This window comes from Spermophilus citellus (genome assembly GCF_964194105.1).
Source record: "Spermophilus citellus genome assembly, chromosome: 13".
NCBI classification, from domain to species: domain Eukaryota; kingdom Metazoa; phylum Chordata; class Mammalia; order Rodentia; family Sciuridae; genus Spermophilus; species Spermophilus citellus.
Genome location: NC_138193.1, coordinates 655,601 through 675,281, shown reverse-complemented (window position 1 = coordinate 675,281; position 19,681 = coordinate 655,601). Strand labels below are relative to the sequence as shown.

The 19,681-nt window shown below is 35.2% G+C and overlaps 1 protein-coding gene across 1 annotated transcript; it reads left to right on the top strand.

Moving 5' to 3' along the window:
- Positions 1 to 1,652: 1,652 nt before the first annotated feature.
- Positions 1,653 to 13,548, top strand: LOC308632430 (sulfotransferase 1C3-like; the record flags this gene model as incomplete). Its single annotated transcript, XM_081264497.1, is given in 8 exon segments — positions 1,653 to 1,824; positions 5,521 to 5,649; positions 6,289 to 6,386; positions 8,517 to 8,643; positions 11,608 to 11,645; positions 11,649 to 11,702; positions 11,839 to 12,019; positions 13,436 to 13,548. Coding segments are annotated over 8 exon segments (912 nt in total).
- Positions 13,549 to 19,681: the final 6,133 nt, after the last annotated feature.

Genomic DNA, 19,681 nt, shown 5'->3' with positions numbered 1-19,681 from the left:
AAAGAAAAACTGACACTTTGTCCTGCTTCCATTAGGAGGACACATTGCACATACCATATTTGCAGAGGGAAAAAAATCACTTTGCACCTTGAAATGAAGTCCATAAAAGGTTGTTATATTGCTTCTGGATGCCAAAATAAGTGACATTGTGAGCATTTCTTTGGATTTGATGATTCAAGAGCAAAGGTTGAGAGTGAGCAAAAGTTGAGCGGGCTCAAGAGTCTTATCTAAGACTAGTGTAGGAATGGTTCAACATCAGAAAAACCTATCAAAGTAATTTAGCATAGGCATGACCTTCAGGGTGATATAAAAATTTAATATCTCTTTATGATTAAGCAACAACAATAACAAAAAATATAATAACCCAAACCTCTCAAAAATGTAGAAGAAAATTTCCTCAATTTGATATAGACTACTTGTGGAAAAACCACAGAAAATAGCCACTTGACAAAAATTCAAGAAACATTTCTAAAACTATCTTTGTTTTCCTATCTGCACAAGGTCAGAAATTCCTACATGGTGTCCTAAAGAATGCAAATTCCTTGAGAACTGCATTCCAGAAAAGAGTTACAGGATTGGGAAGTACTGCAAACTAAAATCTCCTCTTAGGTGCTCAAAATAACCATTAATGAATTAAAGGCCCCCACAACCTACATCAAGCAAAACTCCTTCACTTTGTGTTTCTCAGAATTCCTCAAATGCATGTCACCATAGAATCCATTTCTCCCAGAACACTAATTAGCAAACTATAGAAATACATTCTTCTAGATATTTTGCTGTAGGTTTAATATTTTCTCTCAGGAAAAGGAGAATTAACATTTGTTCATGTCAACTATATGAAAAGCATTGTACATACTGAATGTGTATGTTTTTGCATATTATGTTACCGTGACCCTAAACACATCTTTTGCCATTCTTCATCTTAACATATAAGTTATTTTCTGGTGATATAAGACTGATTCTGAAAGCACTTTTTCCAGGTGGTATAAGGAACTCAGTGTGTACAGCAGGATTAAATGTCCCGTTACAAATCAATAATCCCAATCTTCCAGTTAGTAGAATTTAATCAATACGTAAGAGTTTTTTCTTACTGTAAACCTGTGGTTCATATTGAAAAATGATCCCATAAGTGAACAAACTTATTTATAGAAAATCCTCTGTTTTGAATATTTGTCACTATCAGAGAATTGGCTCTAGAAAGTTCCTGAAAAACCATTGCTTTAATCTTTCTTCAATATTGTCTAATTTATAATTACATGAAATAGCATTTTGAAAATGATAAAGCAAAATATGAGGTATTATTATAATATTATTTGACTAACCAACAGGCATTATTGTTGCTAAAACACAGAGTGGGAAAAAGACTATTTGAATGGTAAGTCTTTTGGTTGTCTTACATTTACCAAATTGCTTAGCCTCAACAACTTCAGCTTCTTCTTTTAAAGAACAGAAATAATATTACCTGTTTTATGGAGTTCCTGTGAAGATGAAATAAATAAAACAGAGTAACTTGTTAGATGTACTTTTATGCTAGCTTTAATTTATTTTATGTCATTCAAGTCAACAACAGTAAGATGGGAACCTTTACTATCAGCCATAAAACACAATAAATTATTTTAAATAGGGTTGACAATAGCAATCTTGGATCTCCAATGGCACAGATTGAGAAGAATGTTCATCCTCTGGAAAATAATTCAAATTTGTTGAACATTATAGAAGTGGATAGAGTACCTTCGCCAGTACTATCAAAAGAAATATGGAATAAAGTCTGTAATTTTCAAGTCCGACCTGATGACCTTATTCTGGCAACTTACCCAAAGTCAGGTAAATTTATTAAAATATATAATAATGTTAAATCTTTGGACATGAAGCTATTAGATAATATGCAGTGCTCAATGTAACATCACTGGGATTTGGAGAGATACAATTGCCTATTATGAAGATCTGCCGTTAGTATTATAGAAAATTTAGCTTCCTGGCCCTTTGGACACCAATTTCCAATAGTGCTCTCTCCTGATGACCCAAACACTTTTCTAAATGCTTTGAAGTGCATCATTAATGACTCCCTTCAGGAACAAATGACTTAGAAAAAATCAAGTTCAATAAATTGAATGAGGCATGATTTTTCTTTCACCATAATCCTTTAGTTAGAGCAATCTTTCCCTTAAAACATACCATAACATAGATATCAATTGTCATCCCAGAGAGTTAAAAAAAAGTTTGTCTAAATATCCAAAGTTCTTAGAAGTTGTAAACTAAACCTTTATGTTCTGTTCCAGTTAAGTCTCATTAGAGAAACTCAAGGATTTGACCTTGATTTAAAAATGCACTGAACTTCTATTCTCTAAAAATTCTTATAAACAAATATATCCAACAACAATAGGCACCCCTAGTGCCTAGATCTTGGTTTCTAACACTGTAATTTACCAAAAAGTATCAGGGCTCTCTGGGGAATTATAATCCCAGTCCCCAGTGTGACTCCCTGTCCTGGAGAGAGACTATACAGGGCAAATCTAGGACATTGTGTATATTATAAAGCAAATAAATACTCAAAATTAATGGGATCACGTCAGAAGAATCTTGAATATTCAAAAGAATAATGTCCCTAATTAGTAGAATATGATGAGGGATTGGATTGGATTTGTACTCCAATCACAATCAACTAGGAAACTGAAAGAAGTAAAATAAAAACCACTGTTTGGCAATACTGGGCAACATTTGCCCAAGTCTTCAGTATTAAGACACTTTCTGAAGTTGGTGTAGTAACAGGGAATTTAAGGAAGTCATGTCAAGGAACTCAGTCACTAAGTTCAAGAGCCAAAGATAAGAGTTATGGGAGTTTGCAATGACTACTTTGCAAGGAAGAGTACCATAGGGGAGCCCTAGAGGATACTGGTGAATACTAAATTGCACGTGCACAGGACATTTCATGTGATCAAGCAAGGAACTACCAAGAAGCCAAATAATTCCTAAAGATCACACAAGGCTGTGAAATTTTGTGTTTCAAACATCTTGATAGGCAGAATTTTGGTCATTATAATCTTAGTCCTCTGGCATCATACCTATGGTTATTTTATATTTCATGCCCAAAAGGATTTTGCACAGCTGTAATGAAAGTTACTGATTGGCTTACCTTGAGGTAGGGTGATTATCTTGGGCTAGTTGAGTGGGCCTAATGAAATTACTTGAGGTCTTACAAACAGAAGAGAAAGTCAGAGAGATGTAATAGACCCCAAATTCAGAAATATATGAAGCATAACAAAAGTTTGATGCAGATTATTGGCTTAAAAATGAAGAGAGGCAAATATCAAAAAGCAGGAAACTCAATACTGTAACTACAGGGCCAAAAAACATGTTTTGTATAATTTCAATAATTTTATATTTATTTGAGGATTTGTTTTAGAATCTATCCTATCATCTTTATTTTTACAAATGTTTAACTGGGTTCAGTGGCACATGCCTGTAATACCAGCAGCTGGGGAGGTAGATTGTGAGTTCAAAGCCAGCCTCAGCAAAAGCAAGGCACTAAGCAACTCAGTGAAACCCTGTCTCTAAATGAAATACAAAAAAGGGCTGGGGATTTGGCTCAGTGGTAAAGTGCCCTTGGGTTCAATCCCTGGTACCACCCCCCTAAATATTTCATGTACACCTGAAAACAATGCAGATTTTGGTGCTAGCGGGTATAGTTCTCTGAAACTGTTATTAATTCACATTGGTTGATAAATTGTTAAGGTCTTTTATGTCCTTACTGATTTTTGATGTATTGGTCCTATCAATTACTGAGTGAAAGTTGTTGAAAATGTTAATTAATATTGTGGATTTCTCCACTTCTTTATTTTTTATAATTTTTGCCTTATGTGTTTGGAAGTTCTATTATTTGGAACATACATATTTGGGATTGTTTAATCTAAATAATTGAAATGGATAAAAATATTTATCTTTATTTCTGGTAATAATTATTGTTATGATAGATATTGTCATTTTACCTGGTTTATAATTGTTAGTCTCATGGAATTAAATTCCCTGTAGTTGCAGAATTGGCTCATTTTTCTTTATATAAGATCTACTTCACAGAAGAAATGATGAGATCATTATTCAAAGTATATGTATGAAGTCACAAATTGGGTGTCAACCTACTTTATATACAAACAGAGATATGAAAAATTGTGGTATATTTGTGTAATAAGAATTGTAATGCAAAAAAATAAACAAAGTACATGTATAAAGACATGAATTGGCATGAATATACTATATATACAAAGATATGAAAAATTGTGTTCTATATGTGTAATAAGAATTGTAATGCATTCCACTGTCATGTACTTAAAAAATAAAATCAATTAAAAATAAAATAAATAAATAAGGAAGAAAAGAAGAAGAGATGATGAGATTAGAATATTAACAATTTGAAACCCATAATGGAAAGTATTTCAGGCAGGATCATCAATGCATCCTACAATGATTAGATAAAATCAGAGGAAATCTGGCTAGTCATGTGGTACCAAAATGTCACTATACTACTTAATTTCTAATAGCAAATGAAAATATGTCTTTTTACAAGCAATATCTGGTGGCCATATACTTAATGGAATGATCAAAAGTAGTATCCTAAGAGTGAGCAAATTTGACATAAGGTGCCTCTTGGCATAATGAAAGAAAGTATAAAGCATCACCTGCCTTCTCGCCAAAAAATGTTTTAACTTAACCTAATCAAGACTTAAATTCCAGTTTACAGAAGACCAAAGGAAGTGAGGAACAGGTTAAACATATTATGAGAAAGTGATCAGACAATTCTGGATTATAAAGGCATAACTACAAGATAGCTAGATAACTGATTAAAAATCTACATCATGAATAAATGAGAGGTTGATTAGAGACTGAGAGACAAAAGAAAGGTAGTCCATGAAATTTAATTGGAAAAAAAGCTATAAATGGTATTAGGAGGTAACTGGAAAGAATTTAATGTCGACAGAGTTCTTTATGATGTTAAGGAATCATTGTAAAATAGATGTGATGAGAAATATGTAGGAAACATGGTAGAAGAATATCATTTTGAGAGATGCATGCTGTGTCCTTAGACATGACGCATTATCGGAGGCTTACTCTGAAGCAGAACAGTTTGTCCGACGATGGATGATAGATTAGATTAGATTAGATGGTAAGTGATTGATTGATTTGAGGCAGATTATAAAGATGATAGATGGAGATAGACAAAGCCAACAGAGCAAAATGTTTTTAAAACTTGAAGTACTTGTATGTTTTTTTATATTATTTTACCAAGTTTTCTGTATGTTTAAAATTTTTCATAAAAAGTTTGGAATAAGTGCTCTAGATCACACCACAGGGGATTCTGTGGCCACCTCCTACCTCAGGGAAGGGAGGGAAGCTTCCTTTCTGTCTCTGCAGCATTAATCTAATTTCAAAGTATTCTCATGTTACTGCCTTTATCCAAAATCTACATTTATTTCAGATGAAAAGCCAGTTACCTAAAAATCAGAGAATATTTCTGATGTTTTTCAGGTACAACCTGGATGCAAGAAATTTTAGACATGATTCAAAATGATGGCGACGTGGCAAAATGCAGGCGAGCTGCTTCTCTGGAAAGACACCCCTTCCTTGAAGTAAAATACCCTCCTAAAGAGAAGCATGGTGAGTAATATGCAGCGAGGCTGAAAAAGCTTTGACTGTAAGGTAGCAAGGTCACATGCTGTGCCTTAAACAGGACTTCCACAGCAGCCTGGGCCAGCCTATTTCGTTCCCAGGTCAACTTGTTCCTGGGTCAAGGAGTCAAACCCTGAATTTGGATACCTAATGTTCTCAGCTGATGAACTTTAGCTTTTCAACAAGTTATCCTTTCTATTTCTTGTCAGTCTCCTTCCCAGGTAGCTGCTGGCAAATACCCTTCTCCTTCTCTTTCTACTTTTTATGCTCAAATCAGTGAAAAACTCGAAAATTAGCATTGAGCTACTGTAAAAGTATATGGATGATTTCTGAAGAAAAAGAGGAAAGAAGAGGAGAATGGATTATGATGGACATTCACAGAACTAATCAAGCAAGCTAAAGAACTTTCCTAAAAGTGTAAAAGTTCAGCGAATGAGATGAAACAAGAAAGCCTTAGCAGAAGGCTAGGAAGGGATATTTCACATGTCCTTGTGAATAAACAGTTATTGTCTCTAAATGAAAAAATAAAATAAAATGAAATAACTGATTAGAATAATATACAAACGTAAATTAAAGGATTTTCCAAGAGTGGCAAGAATAAATGGAGAATATTCATTGCTTTTCCAGATTTGGAGATAGCTATTCAAATGCTCTCACTACGAATGCTAAGAACTCACCTTCCTTTGCATTTATTGCCACCTTCTATCTGGAAACAGAACTGCAAGGCAAAGAAAGGGATTTTCAAACTTTATCTAACTTGGTGATATAAATGACATAAGTGAAGATGTCTTTCAAAATAATGTGCTATTTTTCTTGAAATCAAGTATTTCATATGTTTGAAATCTACAGACATCCATGGCTTCTAATATTCTGTTTCCTCGGAGTTTATTGCATGATAACTCCTTGGCCACATGTTTAAAAGTAGAGTCTGTATTGCTACAAATTGGAGGGAGGACCCGGAATAGAGGTAAACAAGTTTAAAAATGAAAGACTTTTGCTTTGCTCTGCCAACGTACTGGAGGGTATTTCCCCTGCCCTTTGGAAGCAAAGTGTAAGATCTGCTTCCCAGCAAGGCTTCCAGGTCTCCGAAATCCACACAGTAAGCTAAATTCAAAACTTGTATCATTTTTACTTCCCTTGCCTCCATATGTAATCTCCTGTAAAGTTTGATTAATTCTTTAGTATCTTTCTAATTTTCCCATTATACAACATCACTTTGGCCGATACCCAAGTCAGGTCACTGTTCTCTTTTGTCTCCCAATTTGCCTGGCTGCTTCTTGTCTGAACACTTACAAATGCTCTTCTCCATAAGATACCAAAGCCACATGTTGTGCCTTGAACAGGACTTCCACAGTGGCCTCAGCCAGGCTACTTCATTCCCAAGTCAACTTGTTCATGGGTCAAGAAGTCAAACCCTAGATTTGGGCACCAGAGCCTCCTAATGTTCGTAGCTCATACTCTTCCTAAAATGAAAATCTAAGACTTGCTTTAAACATCTTCAGAAACTTAGAGACCTGCTTTAAACAATCCACAGGTTGGCTGGAGATGAAGTTCAAGTTTTTTTCTATGATTTGTTATGCCTTTAGTCATCTGTGCCTTGCTTCAGCTCCAATCCAATCTATAACCAACCCCCAACAACACCCCCAGTTCTCACAGCAATCATCCTGAAAATCCTGCAGGTCCTTTAACACACAATACTTCCTCGTACCTGGGATCTTCCCACATGCTTTTCATGAGACTCCAGCATCCTCTCCCATCTTGACATAGCTGATCCCTACTCGCTTTTCAGGTCTTTGCATAAATATCATCTGCTTAGAAACTTCCCCTCCTGCCCACATATGTACATTGACCTAAGTGTGCATGTGTGCCAGTCATTGTATTCATCATAGTGCATTAACATTTTCCCATATTGCCTCTTTGATACAGACTGTCAGCTCCTTGGAATAGGTAACTTGGTCTTGTTCAAATTTTTATTCTGAACATGACCTTAAACATAGCATTTGTTATGCATTTGTTGGATAAAAGATCATAAATACCCACTCGTCACATTACCAGGCCACTCTTCCTAATTTGCCTGAATTCCCAAGAAGCAGCCAAGTACAACCTGCCTATGAAAATATGCATGTATACATAAGCATATCTAGATAGATAGGTCAGCAAAACCACTCTAAACTTTGAGAAACTCTCTGAGACATTCTTCAGTTGATAATCTCATCACTGTGCATATATGTAATGAAGGAATTGCTTGGCTCCATCCCCAATTTTTCTGTTCCAGGACTGACCCCATCATGTACTAACTACAGATTACTATGAAAGTCCCTCAGATTCTCTAAATTTCAGTTACTTCATCAATTAAAGAATGATGGTTCCCCTTTCCTTTTCACATAATTCTAACATATATGGAAATCAAATAAGATGGTATATATAAAATGGTTTTCTCACTTCCCAATTTTTCCCTAAATGTAAAGCTGGAAAATTCCTATTAATTCCTTGAGATATGACTGAGACCTCAAGACTTCAACTCCATCTCCCCAGGAATCCTCATTAACTTCTTCCCCTGTGACTACTCAGTATGTCATATAAGATTTCAATGATTTGTAATACCACCCTAGATTTTGGTCATCTTCCTGTATGATATATGATCCTTGGAGGATGGGACGCTCTCATTTGCCTTTGGATTTCTTCATGTCTAACCAAATTTTAGGATCAAAGAGGATTAGTTTATTTTATTACTATTTTAACTAATAAATAATGCATAAAACATTACATACTGAAAAGAGATGACATTATTATTGTATTGGAAGACTCTCCTCCAGTATTTCTCCTCTGGTTTCCTTTCCTGTACTCGATTTCAGATCATCTATGTGGCTAGAAATGCCGAGGATTGCCTGGTATCCTTCTACTACTTCCACAAGATGACCTCAATGCTACCTGACCCTCAGAGCTGGGAAGAATTTTGTGAGAATTTCATGTCAGGAAAATGTGAGTGCAAATTTATTTTGTGGTGTGCTATCTCTCTGGAGATTCTAAAAATAAACACTTCTAAAACTTGGTGGATAATAGTATAGGATATTATCCTGAGTGACCAGGTCTTACCGTGGGGATCTGTGACTGGGGAAGCCAGTAAGAAGGAACTTTTCTCTAAAATTTATGCAAATGTGAGTTAAGGTCATCTGAGGGTATACCTCTAGACACAAAGGTAAAAATTCTCAAATCCTGATTTGAGTTTCAAACTATCAACTTCAAAAATAAGGAAGAGAGGAGACTTATTTCATATGTAAAGACCTAGAGCAGTGCGAAAGTCACTGCTGTTGAATTAGAAGGCCACCTCGCACAGTCTCAAAGATCAGATGCTTCACAACCACAACCATATGCTGCCTTTCCCCTCGACCAGAATGTGCAATCTTAGAAATCTGCTCTACAGAGTCTTCCAATTTGACCCAGCAGTGAGCTCCTTCATCCTCAGCTCAGGAGATCACACCTCTGGGGCAAGGAACCCCTTATGGCCACAGCATTCAAAAAAGAAGTTGGCCAGAATTGACCAGTATCCATTCAGGATAGTAAGGATATCAAAACTTTCATAAGATTATCTCAAGGAAACAACATGTAGATGAACCAATATACTAAAGGGTAATAAGGGATGTTTTAGTATGGGATAACTGTCTACACACATCTTTAAAAGCTTTAATGTAGAAGTACGATGACATATTTTATTGTAGCTACAGTAGATAGAATAGACAAATGGATGAAAATGACATCTGCTTCATTTAATTAATATCTCTCAAACAATTAAAACTTCTATAAAAGAAGTGTCTGTGCTGTGATATTGAAAGATCTCGGTCCTTTAGCAGTCTGATTGTCTCAGCAAATATCTGTCAGGTTTTATAATTGACTCCAGGAAGGGAAGGAAGTAGGATCAGTTGACAATGATTAGTTTCTTCTGTCCAATAATAAACAGAAAGGAAGGACAAAAACAATACTTTGTCAGAAATTCTGCAAAACAATACTTCAGAGCCCCTATTGACAATCCATTTATTTGATTAAATTTAATTAAATTTCCAAATAAAAAAGATTTTGCATTACCTCCATGATATCAGTATAACCAAACCTGACCATAGTCTCTTGAGTAAAAGGAAAAATTACTATAATATGGATAAAAACATAAATTTAGAAAATCAATAAAAATGAATTCCATCAAGCATGTCTTTCAAGTATATCAATAGAGAAAACAATGTTAGAACAATTTCTCTAGAAACAAAAGAGACAAAAGGAGTAAAATAAGAAAAAGTATTCAACCTAGCTAGTACTCCAAAGTGAATGGATTTTCCACTCCAGTCATGTACCTCATGACAAAGTTTCTGTCAATGGTGAACCACATACGGTGGTCCAAAAGATTATACCACCTAGTGATGTCATAGCCTCTATGATGTTTGCACAATAGTGAAATCATCTAACAACACATTTTCAGACTATGCCACATCATTAAGTGACATATGAATGCTTTTATACAGATGATTTATTAGACTAGTCAAGGTAGGAGGAAGCATGGGAAAGAAAAAAAGAATCAAGCTTCTTTTGATTCCTCTCAGGTCTTACATTGTGATAATTAGGTTTATGTATCAGCTCGTCTATCGTACCAGTTATTTAATCAAACAGCAATTCAATTGCCTCTATAGGGAATTTTGTAGATGTGATTAACATCTACAGGTGGTTTTAAGGAGATTATCCTAAATAATGAGGATGGACCTCATCCAATCGGTTGAAAATCTTAACTGCAAAAACTAAAGTTTCTCAAAAAATAAAGAGTTCTGCTTCAAGACTACATCAAGGGCCTGCAATTGAAGCTCCATGGTAGAGCACTTGCCTAGCACGTGCGAGGCACTGGGTTCGATCCTCAGCACCACATAAAAATAAATAAATAAATATAGTAAAGGTATTCTGTTCATCTACAACTAAAAAAAATTTTAAAAAAAGACTAAATCAAATCCTGTCTGAATTTCCAGATTGATTTACATGTCAACTTACAGGCCACACAACTGCAGGAACCAATTACCCTGGTAGTGAGAAACACACACACACACACACACACACACACACACTCCTGTTGATTCTCCTATTAGCCTTATGCTTCTGGACTCCCCTGACTTACATGTGCATCAGTCAGCATGATACATACCAGGGTTTTGATTAACTGCAAACACGTATCTCTGCTCATAATGATTCAGAAGAGAACATTTCATGTACCTGCTTACTTGGTCTTTGGAATTTTCTCTTCTGAACAATATTTTCAATCATCTTTCAATCAAGTCTTTGTCCACTTCATGCAATGCTTACAACATAGTAAACACTGTTGAGATTACTATCGTGTTTGTAATGAATGCCCAGAATCAAACCCATAATGCCGTGATGCACAAAAACATCAGTGGCATGAAATTAAAATACGATACAGGCTAGCTCCGGAATCCATCCAATTCTTTAAAAATTGGTGAAAAGAATGTTTATTCCTTATTTACCTTAAGTGAAAATGGAAGTTCTCAACGGCCCTCTCTTTCTGCAGCAGTGAAATCCCTTACTGAGAATGCATTTGCAGATTCCGCCAGGCAGCTGGAAGGCACAAGCAACAAAAAGACCCTAAGACTTAACTGCCTGAGAGGGCAATTGAATCTGAAACTAAGTACTCTTTATCAGGAATAGGTGAAGCCTTTCATCACCTAAATGATTTAAAATGAATCCCTATACATAAATGTATGTGGGCAACATCACGTACAGTAAGTGTATCGCTGCTTCCTACTATAAAGATGGACTGATTTCAAAAGTGGGAAATTCCTTCTCCTTTACTAATTTAATAAAACAACAGACACCTATTTCAAAGTGTCTAAATCATCTCATTGCCTTGGTTTTAGCCCAATACTGAGAACAAACAGTGTTCCTGTCTCTCTCTTCCAGTGGTTGATGGGTCCTGGTATGACCATGTGAAAGGGTGGTAGACTGTGAAGGACAAGCACCGGATCCTCTTCCTCTTCTATGAAGATATCAAAAGGGCAAGTGGTACTGAGTGGTGTTGGGAAAATGCAGCAAAACCTCCAGATGATTATTTCCTATACAATAAGCTGATTTTTGAGTTGGTAGCAATTTTTTTTCCTCCCTTTGTCCTAATGCATGTTCCTCTATGGCCAGAATCCAAAATGTGAGATCCATAAAGTGTTGAAATTCTTGGAGAAAACTTTGCCAGAGGATGTTATCGAAAAAATTATCTACCATACTTCATTCCATGTGATGAAGAAAAATCCTATGGCCAACCAATTTTCTGTACCTAACCACATTTACAATCAAAGCATCTCAAAATTCCTGAGAAAAGGTTGGTAACATTTTTTTCTATTTAATCCAGTTCTGAAAATATTCTGCCTTGTAAGTGAAAATGATTTAAACTTGGATTTTGTGAAGCAGTGGTATGGTTCAGTCCAATTAAGACTCTCGTTGCTTCACCCTGCTCTCTTGGTGAGAGCTGGTACCAGTGGCTCTCAGACTCACTCCTAGAGACCTGACCAGAGGTCCAAGAACTTGCCTTATAATAAGGGCGATGCTGACAATGGTGGCAACTTTGAGGAAGAAAAGCCTAGCTCGACTGCAACCTCACTGAAGTCTCTTGCATTCTCTGAACAAGCTTCAACATTTTCTCCTTTGGTCTGTCACTGTTTCTTAGCACATGACTTTATAACTACTTGTTTTCACCTCTGTCTCCACAGTGAGTCTGTACATTGTCCAGAAGAGAATATTGTATGCAGTGCTGTTTCACTAGCACAAGTACAGAACTTCATACCTTGTAGGAGCCAATACACACCACCCGAGAAAGAGTGAATAAGTGAGATATTGTTTGTATTCTCAAGAAGTTAGCAGAATAGACAGAGAAATAGACACGTAAATGTAATGATAAAAGAATAAGGGCTGGAGCTGTAGCTCCGTGGTAGAGCGCTTGCCTGGCATGTGTGAGGCACTGGGTTCCATCCTCAGCACCACATGAAAATAAATAAATAAATAAAGATATTGTGTTCATTTACAACTGAAAACATTTTTTTTAAAAGAATAAATAGGGAGATTTCCTAGTGGGTTCCAAATACTACTCTATTCAAAATCATTTTAAAAGCCCTGATTCCCTGAAGATTCCAATTTATTGGTTGTACTTAGAATCTGGAATTCTATCGTATTATCAAACAGTTGGATTAATCTCATTGCAGAAGGGTGGAAAACCCATAGAAATAAAGAAGTAGAAGAATTTGGAGAAACAATTCATTGGTTCTACTATTGGTTGAACTTCGAAGGTACAATAGTTTGAGGAAGATCACTTGTATCCAAATATCACTTAGGAAAAAAATAAAGAAGTGTCTTTAATTTCACCCAACAGGAAAAAAAATGCTATCCAACAATGTAACTAATGCTTTGTAAGATATTTCACTGTTTCTCATGGAACAACATATGTAGGGTTGAAGAATTCCACAGGAACTTGTGTTAGGTGCACCAGAGCCACTAATGTCCAGGAACTAGAAAAATCTGCCCCACCCAGCGCATGTCAATGGGGCTTGGGGAATTTGAAAAAAGAACTTGAATGTGTCCTGTGATTTGTAGTCTGAAGGTCAGATGTAGTGGGCTGAGGAGCCATCCATGATGGGAAAATAAGGTGGAGTAAACTTAATCCATGGGGCAGAAATCAGTGGAGTGTGAGGAGGTCAGGTGGAGACGGCTGAGAGATTTTATATACTTGTTTGCTGTCTTTCAGGAATTCTTGGAGACTGGAAGAACCATTTTACTGTGGCTATGAATGAGATATTTGATGAAGACTATAAAAAGAAGATGGCAGGGACCACACTGACCTTCTGTGAAGAGATCTGAGAAGAAAATAAAGAGACTATGTCAAGCACCCTGCCTGCTATTCTGTTGAGCAGGGTGGAGGGACTGAATGTGAAGCTCATTAGAATTCAGTCTCTCTCTCTCAGGAGCTTGGTTAGTCTGATAAGATACTAAAACATGATTTAACATGTCAATCAACCTGCTACCATAGCAAATAAAATAAGAGGAATGGAGGGCAGTGCCTGAGTATTACGGGGATTTTTCCTAATAAGTTAGGTTTTCTTGTGGGTGATAGATGAAGCAAGATAAACAATTGTATGATACCTACACATGTGTAATCTAACATGAATTCCACAAAAAGAAGCAGATATCACAAGCTCCATTATTAAAAGAGATGACAATGCCTAGGCATAGAGCATTTATGTGTAAGTGTTGCTATAACATTAGCAATATGGTGGCATATGAGATAAACAGATGCAAGGAATAAACAACAATACCTAGATTACTTCTTTCCAAGAGAAGGCCAGCATCCACTTGAAAGACTTCTACCCACTGAAAAAAATCAGAAAGTATTTCCAATCAAATGGATAAACAAAGCAAAACAGATATACTCTCATCCTAACCCCACCATGATTTTCATGCCTTACACTCAGAAAGAAAACTCCAACTCCTAGCTTCTTTCTGATGGGTAAGACACAGTGCCTATATTAGTTTGTTCTGCATTACAATTGCAGCATACCTGAGTCTGGGTGAATTTTATTTTAAAAAAGATGTCAAACACAAATAGTCTATTAAAGGTACCTAGAATATCTGGACAGGCTGATTGGGAAGACCAGTGTACTAAGAATTGGAGAAAAGATCTCTTTATCTGATGCTCAGAAGCTAGCACAGATAGTCAAAATGAAAAAAAAAAACCAGGAAATATGTTCCAAATAAAGGAACAAGATAAATTTCCAGAAATCAAGTAATCTACTCAGCTTTTCATTATTATGACAAACTGCTTGAGGCAGGTACTTATAAAGAAAAAGATTTTTAATTTGCTTATAGTTTGGGATACTGAAAATTCAGACAGCATTGTACAGGCTCTGGTAAGGGTTTTTCCCAGTTCCAGCTGCATCACCTTATGGTCCATCTCTATTATAAGAATGCAGGTCCAGTGGATTTCATGGTGATGTAAAAAGCAGAAAGAAATCCAAACGTCAGAATCCAAATTTTACAACAACTTTCTCTCAAAAGAACATACTCCAGGCATTGAAGGAAATGCCTGAAGTGACCTAAGGATCTTCCACTGGGTCTCACATCTTAATGATTCCATTAACTCCTACATCACCACACTGGGGGCTCAAACCTGAACACTTGGTCCCTCAGGAGTCACCGCAAATCCATACCATAGCCCCAACCATAATGAAGTGTAGATATGTAATTTAGTAAAGAACATTCAAAACCTTGCCCATCAAGATAAGGAAAGTAATGCAGTCTGAGAACTTCAGAAAAGAGATAGAAAATATTAAAATGTACCATACATAAATCATCACACTGAAGACTATAATATCTGAGCTCAAAAATTTAACAGAAGGGCCCGACAACAGACAAACTCAAGCAGAAGAAAGGATTAGTGAACCTGAAGATAAATCTCTGGAAATCATCCAATCTAAGAAACAAAAAGAAAAAAAAAGATAATAAAGACAGCCAAAGGAGCTCATGGAATGCCATCAGCAGTATACTGTATGCATTATCCATGGACTTATAAAAAGAGAGAAAGAAATTGGAAGCATATTCAAATAAATAATGGAAGAAAAAAAATAAAAGTACAGATCTAATTAAAGGCAAAGAGAGAATTTTGAAAGCTGCAAGGGAAAAGTGACTTGTTACATATAAGAAAACATGCACAATAATATTAACAAAATTGTCAACAGGATCCAGAGACCAGAAGGAAATAGGATAGCATTTTTAAAAATTTAAAGGAGGGGGTGTGGCTCTGTGGTAGGGCATTAGAGTACCATGCACAAGGTCCTGAGTTTGATATTTGAGAGGAGGGGGGGTGGGGAAGGAGGGAGAAAGAAAGAAGGAGGAGGAGGAGGAGAAGGAGGTGAGAAGGGGGAGGAGGAGGAGGAGGAGGTGAGAAGGGGGAGGAGGAGGAGGAGGAGGGAGGGGGAGAGAAAGAAAGAAAGGAAGGAAGGAATAAAGAACAAACTTGCTAACCAAGAACATTTATCCTGTTTTAAAATAAAATTAAGAGGACATCAAAACTTTCTCAGATAAACAAAAAGTAAAGGATTTTTTTTTTTACCATCAAATCTACCTTATAAGAAATGCTAAAAGAAATCCTTCATGCTGAAGGGAATGACCAATAAGCAGCAATATGAAAATATATGACAATATAAAACTCACTGGTAATAGTAATTATATAGTCAACCCCACAACACTCTACTGAAATGTTGGTATGGAAATTACATCTCAAATATAAAAATTTAAAAACGTTTTTTAAAAGTTCCAAATTATTTTCAAGAGATATAAGCTACAAAAGCAAATTGGAGGAGTAAAAGTGCAAAGTTTGTGCAAGTGATCAAAACAAAGATGTTATCAGCGTAACATGTCCTATTATTAATATCATTAGTGTAAAAGTGTTTTATATAGACTTCATGGTACCTACAGAGTATGAATCTTTAGTAGAAACACAAAAAATTAAAAAGATTGAAAGCACACTATGATAGAAATCATCAAATCACAAAAGAATACAGAAAGAGAGGAATAAAAGAACAAAGAATCAACAAACTTCCCCAATTCACGAGTTCAGAATAAAATTAATTAGATCTATAAATAAATTTATTATAATTTTTTAAAAAAAGAATCAACAAACTAACCAGAAAACACAATAGTAAGCATTATCTATCAATAGTATTTTAGAATATAAATGAATTAAAATCTCTAATAAAGAGAAACTGATTGAACATATTTGAAAACAAATGAGCAACGCTGGAGTCTTCATAATACCTGATTTCAAATTAAGCTATCAAGCTATAGTAACAATAACTACATGGTACTGGCATAAAAACAGAATCATAAACCAATTGTACAGAATAAAAGAGACAAACCCACATATCTATCGTCATGTGATCCTTGATAAATGTGCCAAAAACATAAATTGGAGACAAGATAGTCTTTTAAACAAATACTGTGGGGAAAACTGGTTACCCACATGTAGAAGAATGAAACTAGACCGTAATCTCTCACCCTGCACAGAAATCAACTCAAAATGGATCAAAGACTTAGGAGTTAAGACCAGAAACTATCCAACTCCTAGAAGAAAATGTGTGTTCAACACTGCAGAATATAGGTCCAGGTGATGTTGTTCTCAATTGAACATCTAAAGTTTCAGAAATAATTTCAAGTGTTAATAAATTAGGGGCTAGGGTGGTAGTTCAGTAGTAGAGTGTTCACCTAGCATGCATGAAGCACTGGGTTCGATCCTCAGCACCACATAAAAATAAAAATATTGTGTCAATCTAAAAATAAAGAATAAATACTAAAAAAGAGTTAATAAATGAGATGCTATCAAATTAAAAAGCTACTGCATACAAAGAAAACAATTGAGAATGTGAAGAGAGAACAAACAGAATGTGATGAAATCTTTGTTAGCTTCAGAGGATTAATATCAAGAATATATAAAGAACTCAAAAAATTTAATGGCAAAAACCTCCAATAACCCAATTAATAAATAGACAAAGGAATTAAACAGACACTCTCAAAAAAACTAGTACAAATGGCCAATGTATATATGAACAAATGTTCAACATTATTAGCAATTAAGGAAATGCAAATCAAATTTACACTGAGATTTCATCTCACACCAGTCAAAATGGCAGTCATCAAGAATACAAACAATAAATGCTGGAAAGAATGTGAAGAAAAAGGAACTTTTACATTGTTGGTGGGATTGTAAAATACTAAAAACCACTATGGAAATAATATGGATCTTCCTCAAAAGACTAGGCATGGAACTATCATAGGAATCAGCTACACCATTCCTTTAATTCTAAAGAATTAAAGTCATCATAACACAGTTATACAAGCAGTTCCATGTTTATAGAAGCACAATTCACAATAGCAAAACTATGGAACTAGCCTAGATATCCATCTACAAGTAGATGGATAAAGAGAATGTAGTATACATACACAGTAGAGTTTCATTTTGCCATAAAGAAAAATGAAATTATGTCATTTGTAGGAAAAATGGATGAAACTTGAGATCATTATTTTAAGTAAAATAAGCCAAACTCCAAAGGTCAAGGGTCATATGTTTTCTCTCACATGTGTAAGCTAGTGGTGATGGTGGTGGGGATCTCATGAAAAGCAAAGGCAGATCACAGAGTAGACAGACTAGAGAAAAGAGACCAGGAGGAGGGAGGAGGAGAGGGAAAGAGGAAATACTGCAGAATGATATTGGCCAAATTATATTGTTATACTGTATGCATGTATGAATATATAACAACAAATCCCACCGTTATATGCAACCATAATGAACCAGTAAAAAATATGGAAAAAATAAAAACAAACAAACAAAAAAAAACTCAACCATAGGCTACAAGAGACCAATTCCTTCATTAGTTCCATTTTGCTTATAATTGAACAGATGGAAAAAGGCATTCCAAATAAATAGGAACCAAAGACAGCAGTGTTAGCTATACTTTAGTCAAACAAAAATATACTTTAACTAAAAATCTGTATCATTATAATGACAAAGGGTAAATTCACCAAAAAGATAAACAGTTATAAATATATATGCCCCCAACATCAGAGAACCTAAATATATAAAGAAAATGGCAGATCAACAGACCCAAGAAAGGCGAAGCCTATTTTACCACTCCATGTCGGTGTAGGCAGATCTGGGCCGGGCCTGGGCCGGGCCTGGGCTTCCACAGTGGTCTGCTGGACTCTCAGAATTCTCTATTAAGTGAAAGCCAACTAAATGGAATAAACTAGAACATCTCCTCTACCACCCTTGGAATTCATCCGTTCATGACCAACTGATATGAAAATTGTCTCTGGCAAACATCTGCATATCCTTGCAGGTATTAAATAAAGGGCATAATACTGAGATTCCAGTTTATAACAAAGGCTGATATTTTGTCTTGCTTTATTTTGTTTTTAAAATTTTTTAATTGACAGAATTTTCATTCATTCAGAGGTTAGAATAATGATAACTTGACACATGAATACAATGCATATTGGTCAAATCAGGGTAATTAGCATTCGTCTTCTCAAACATTTACCATTTTTCTGTGTTGGAATCTTCAAAGTCTTCACTCCTAATTATTTTGAAATAGATAATAAGTTGTTGTGGACTTTGGTTACTCTATTGTTTTGTTTTGTTCTGTTTATGCTATTGTGTAGCAGTTTTGATTTGGCTTCTGTGTGAGTGATTTTCCTGTTGCCTCTACCTTTTGTTCAACTATTTTCTAATTGATTTATGAAGTATGGATCTATTCATATATTATATATTTATGTGTGCATTTAATTTTTTCCAGTCTTCTGTGTTTATAATTTATCATGCAGAGAATTTTCTCTTTTCTGAAATTTTCAGGCTTTATAATTATCTTCTTGTATAGATTTTGATATTTATTTCAAGACTAAGAAGATATTCATTCATCTCTTGGGGCATTATGAAGCATTTATGGTTCAAGTCTCCAGTCCATCCATAATAGTATATAGTGTCAGGTGGGGATCTGTCTCTTTCCCAATTTTTCAAACAATGATCAAACAACATGCTATTTCCCAGAAACTGGGATTCTACTTTCCCTCTTTCTAAAGCTATGAATAAATATATTCTCTTCCACTAAGAATATATATTTTCTATGACAATGCCAAACTTTGGAGAGAATAATATCTCCTCTCCCTTATTTTTTAATTTTTCAATTTCATTTTAATTTAATGTAATCATTCTTTCATGGGCTGGGATTATAGCTGTGTTAGAGCACTTGCCTAGCATGTATAAGGCCCTGAGTCCAACCACAACACCATACACACAAAATATTTTTCATATGAAAGTTTTAATATTTTCAGGGTCAAAAGAGAAATAGCAATTTGATTGAAAGTATTATATCTCTAATTTTAAAAATATTTTTATATTTTTACATACTTACATTAAATCTTCCAGAAATATGTAATTTTATTA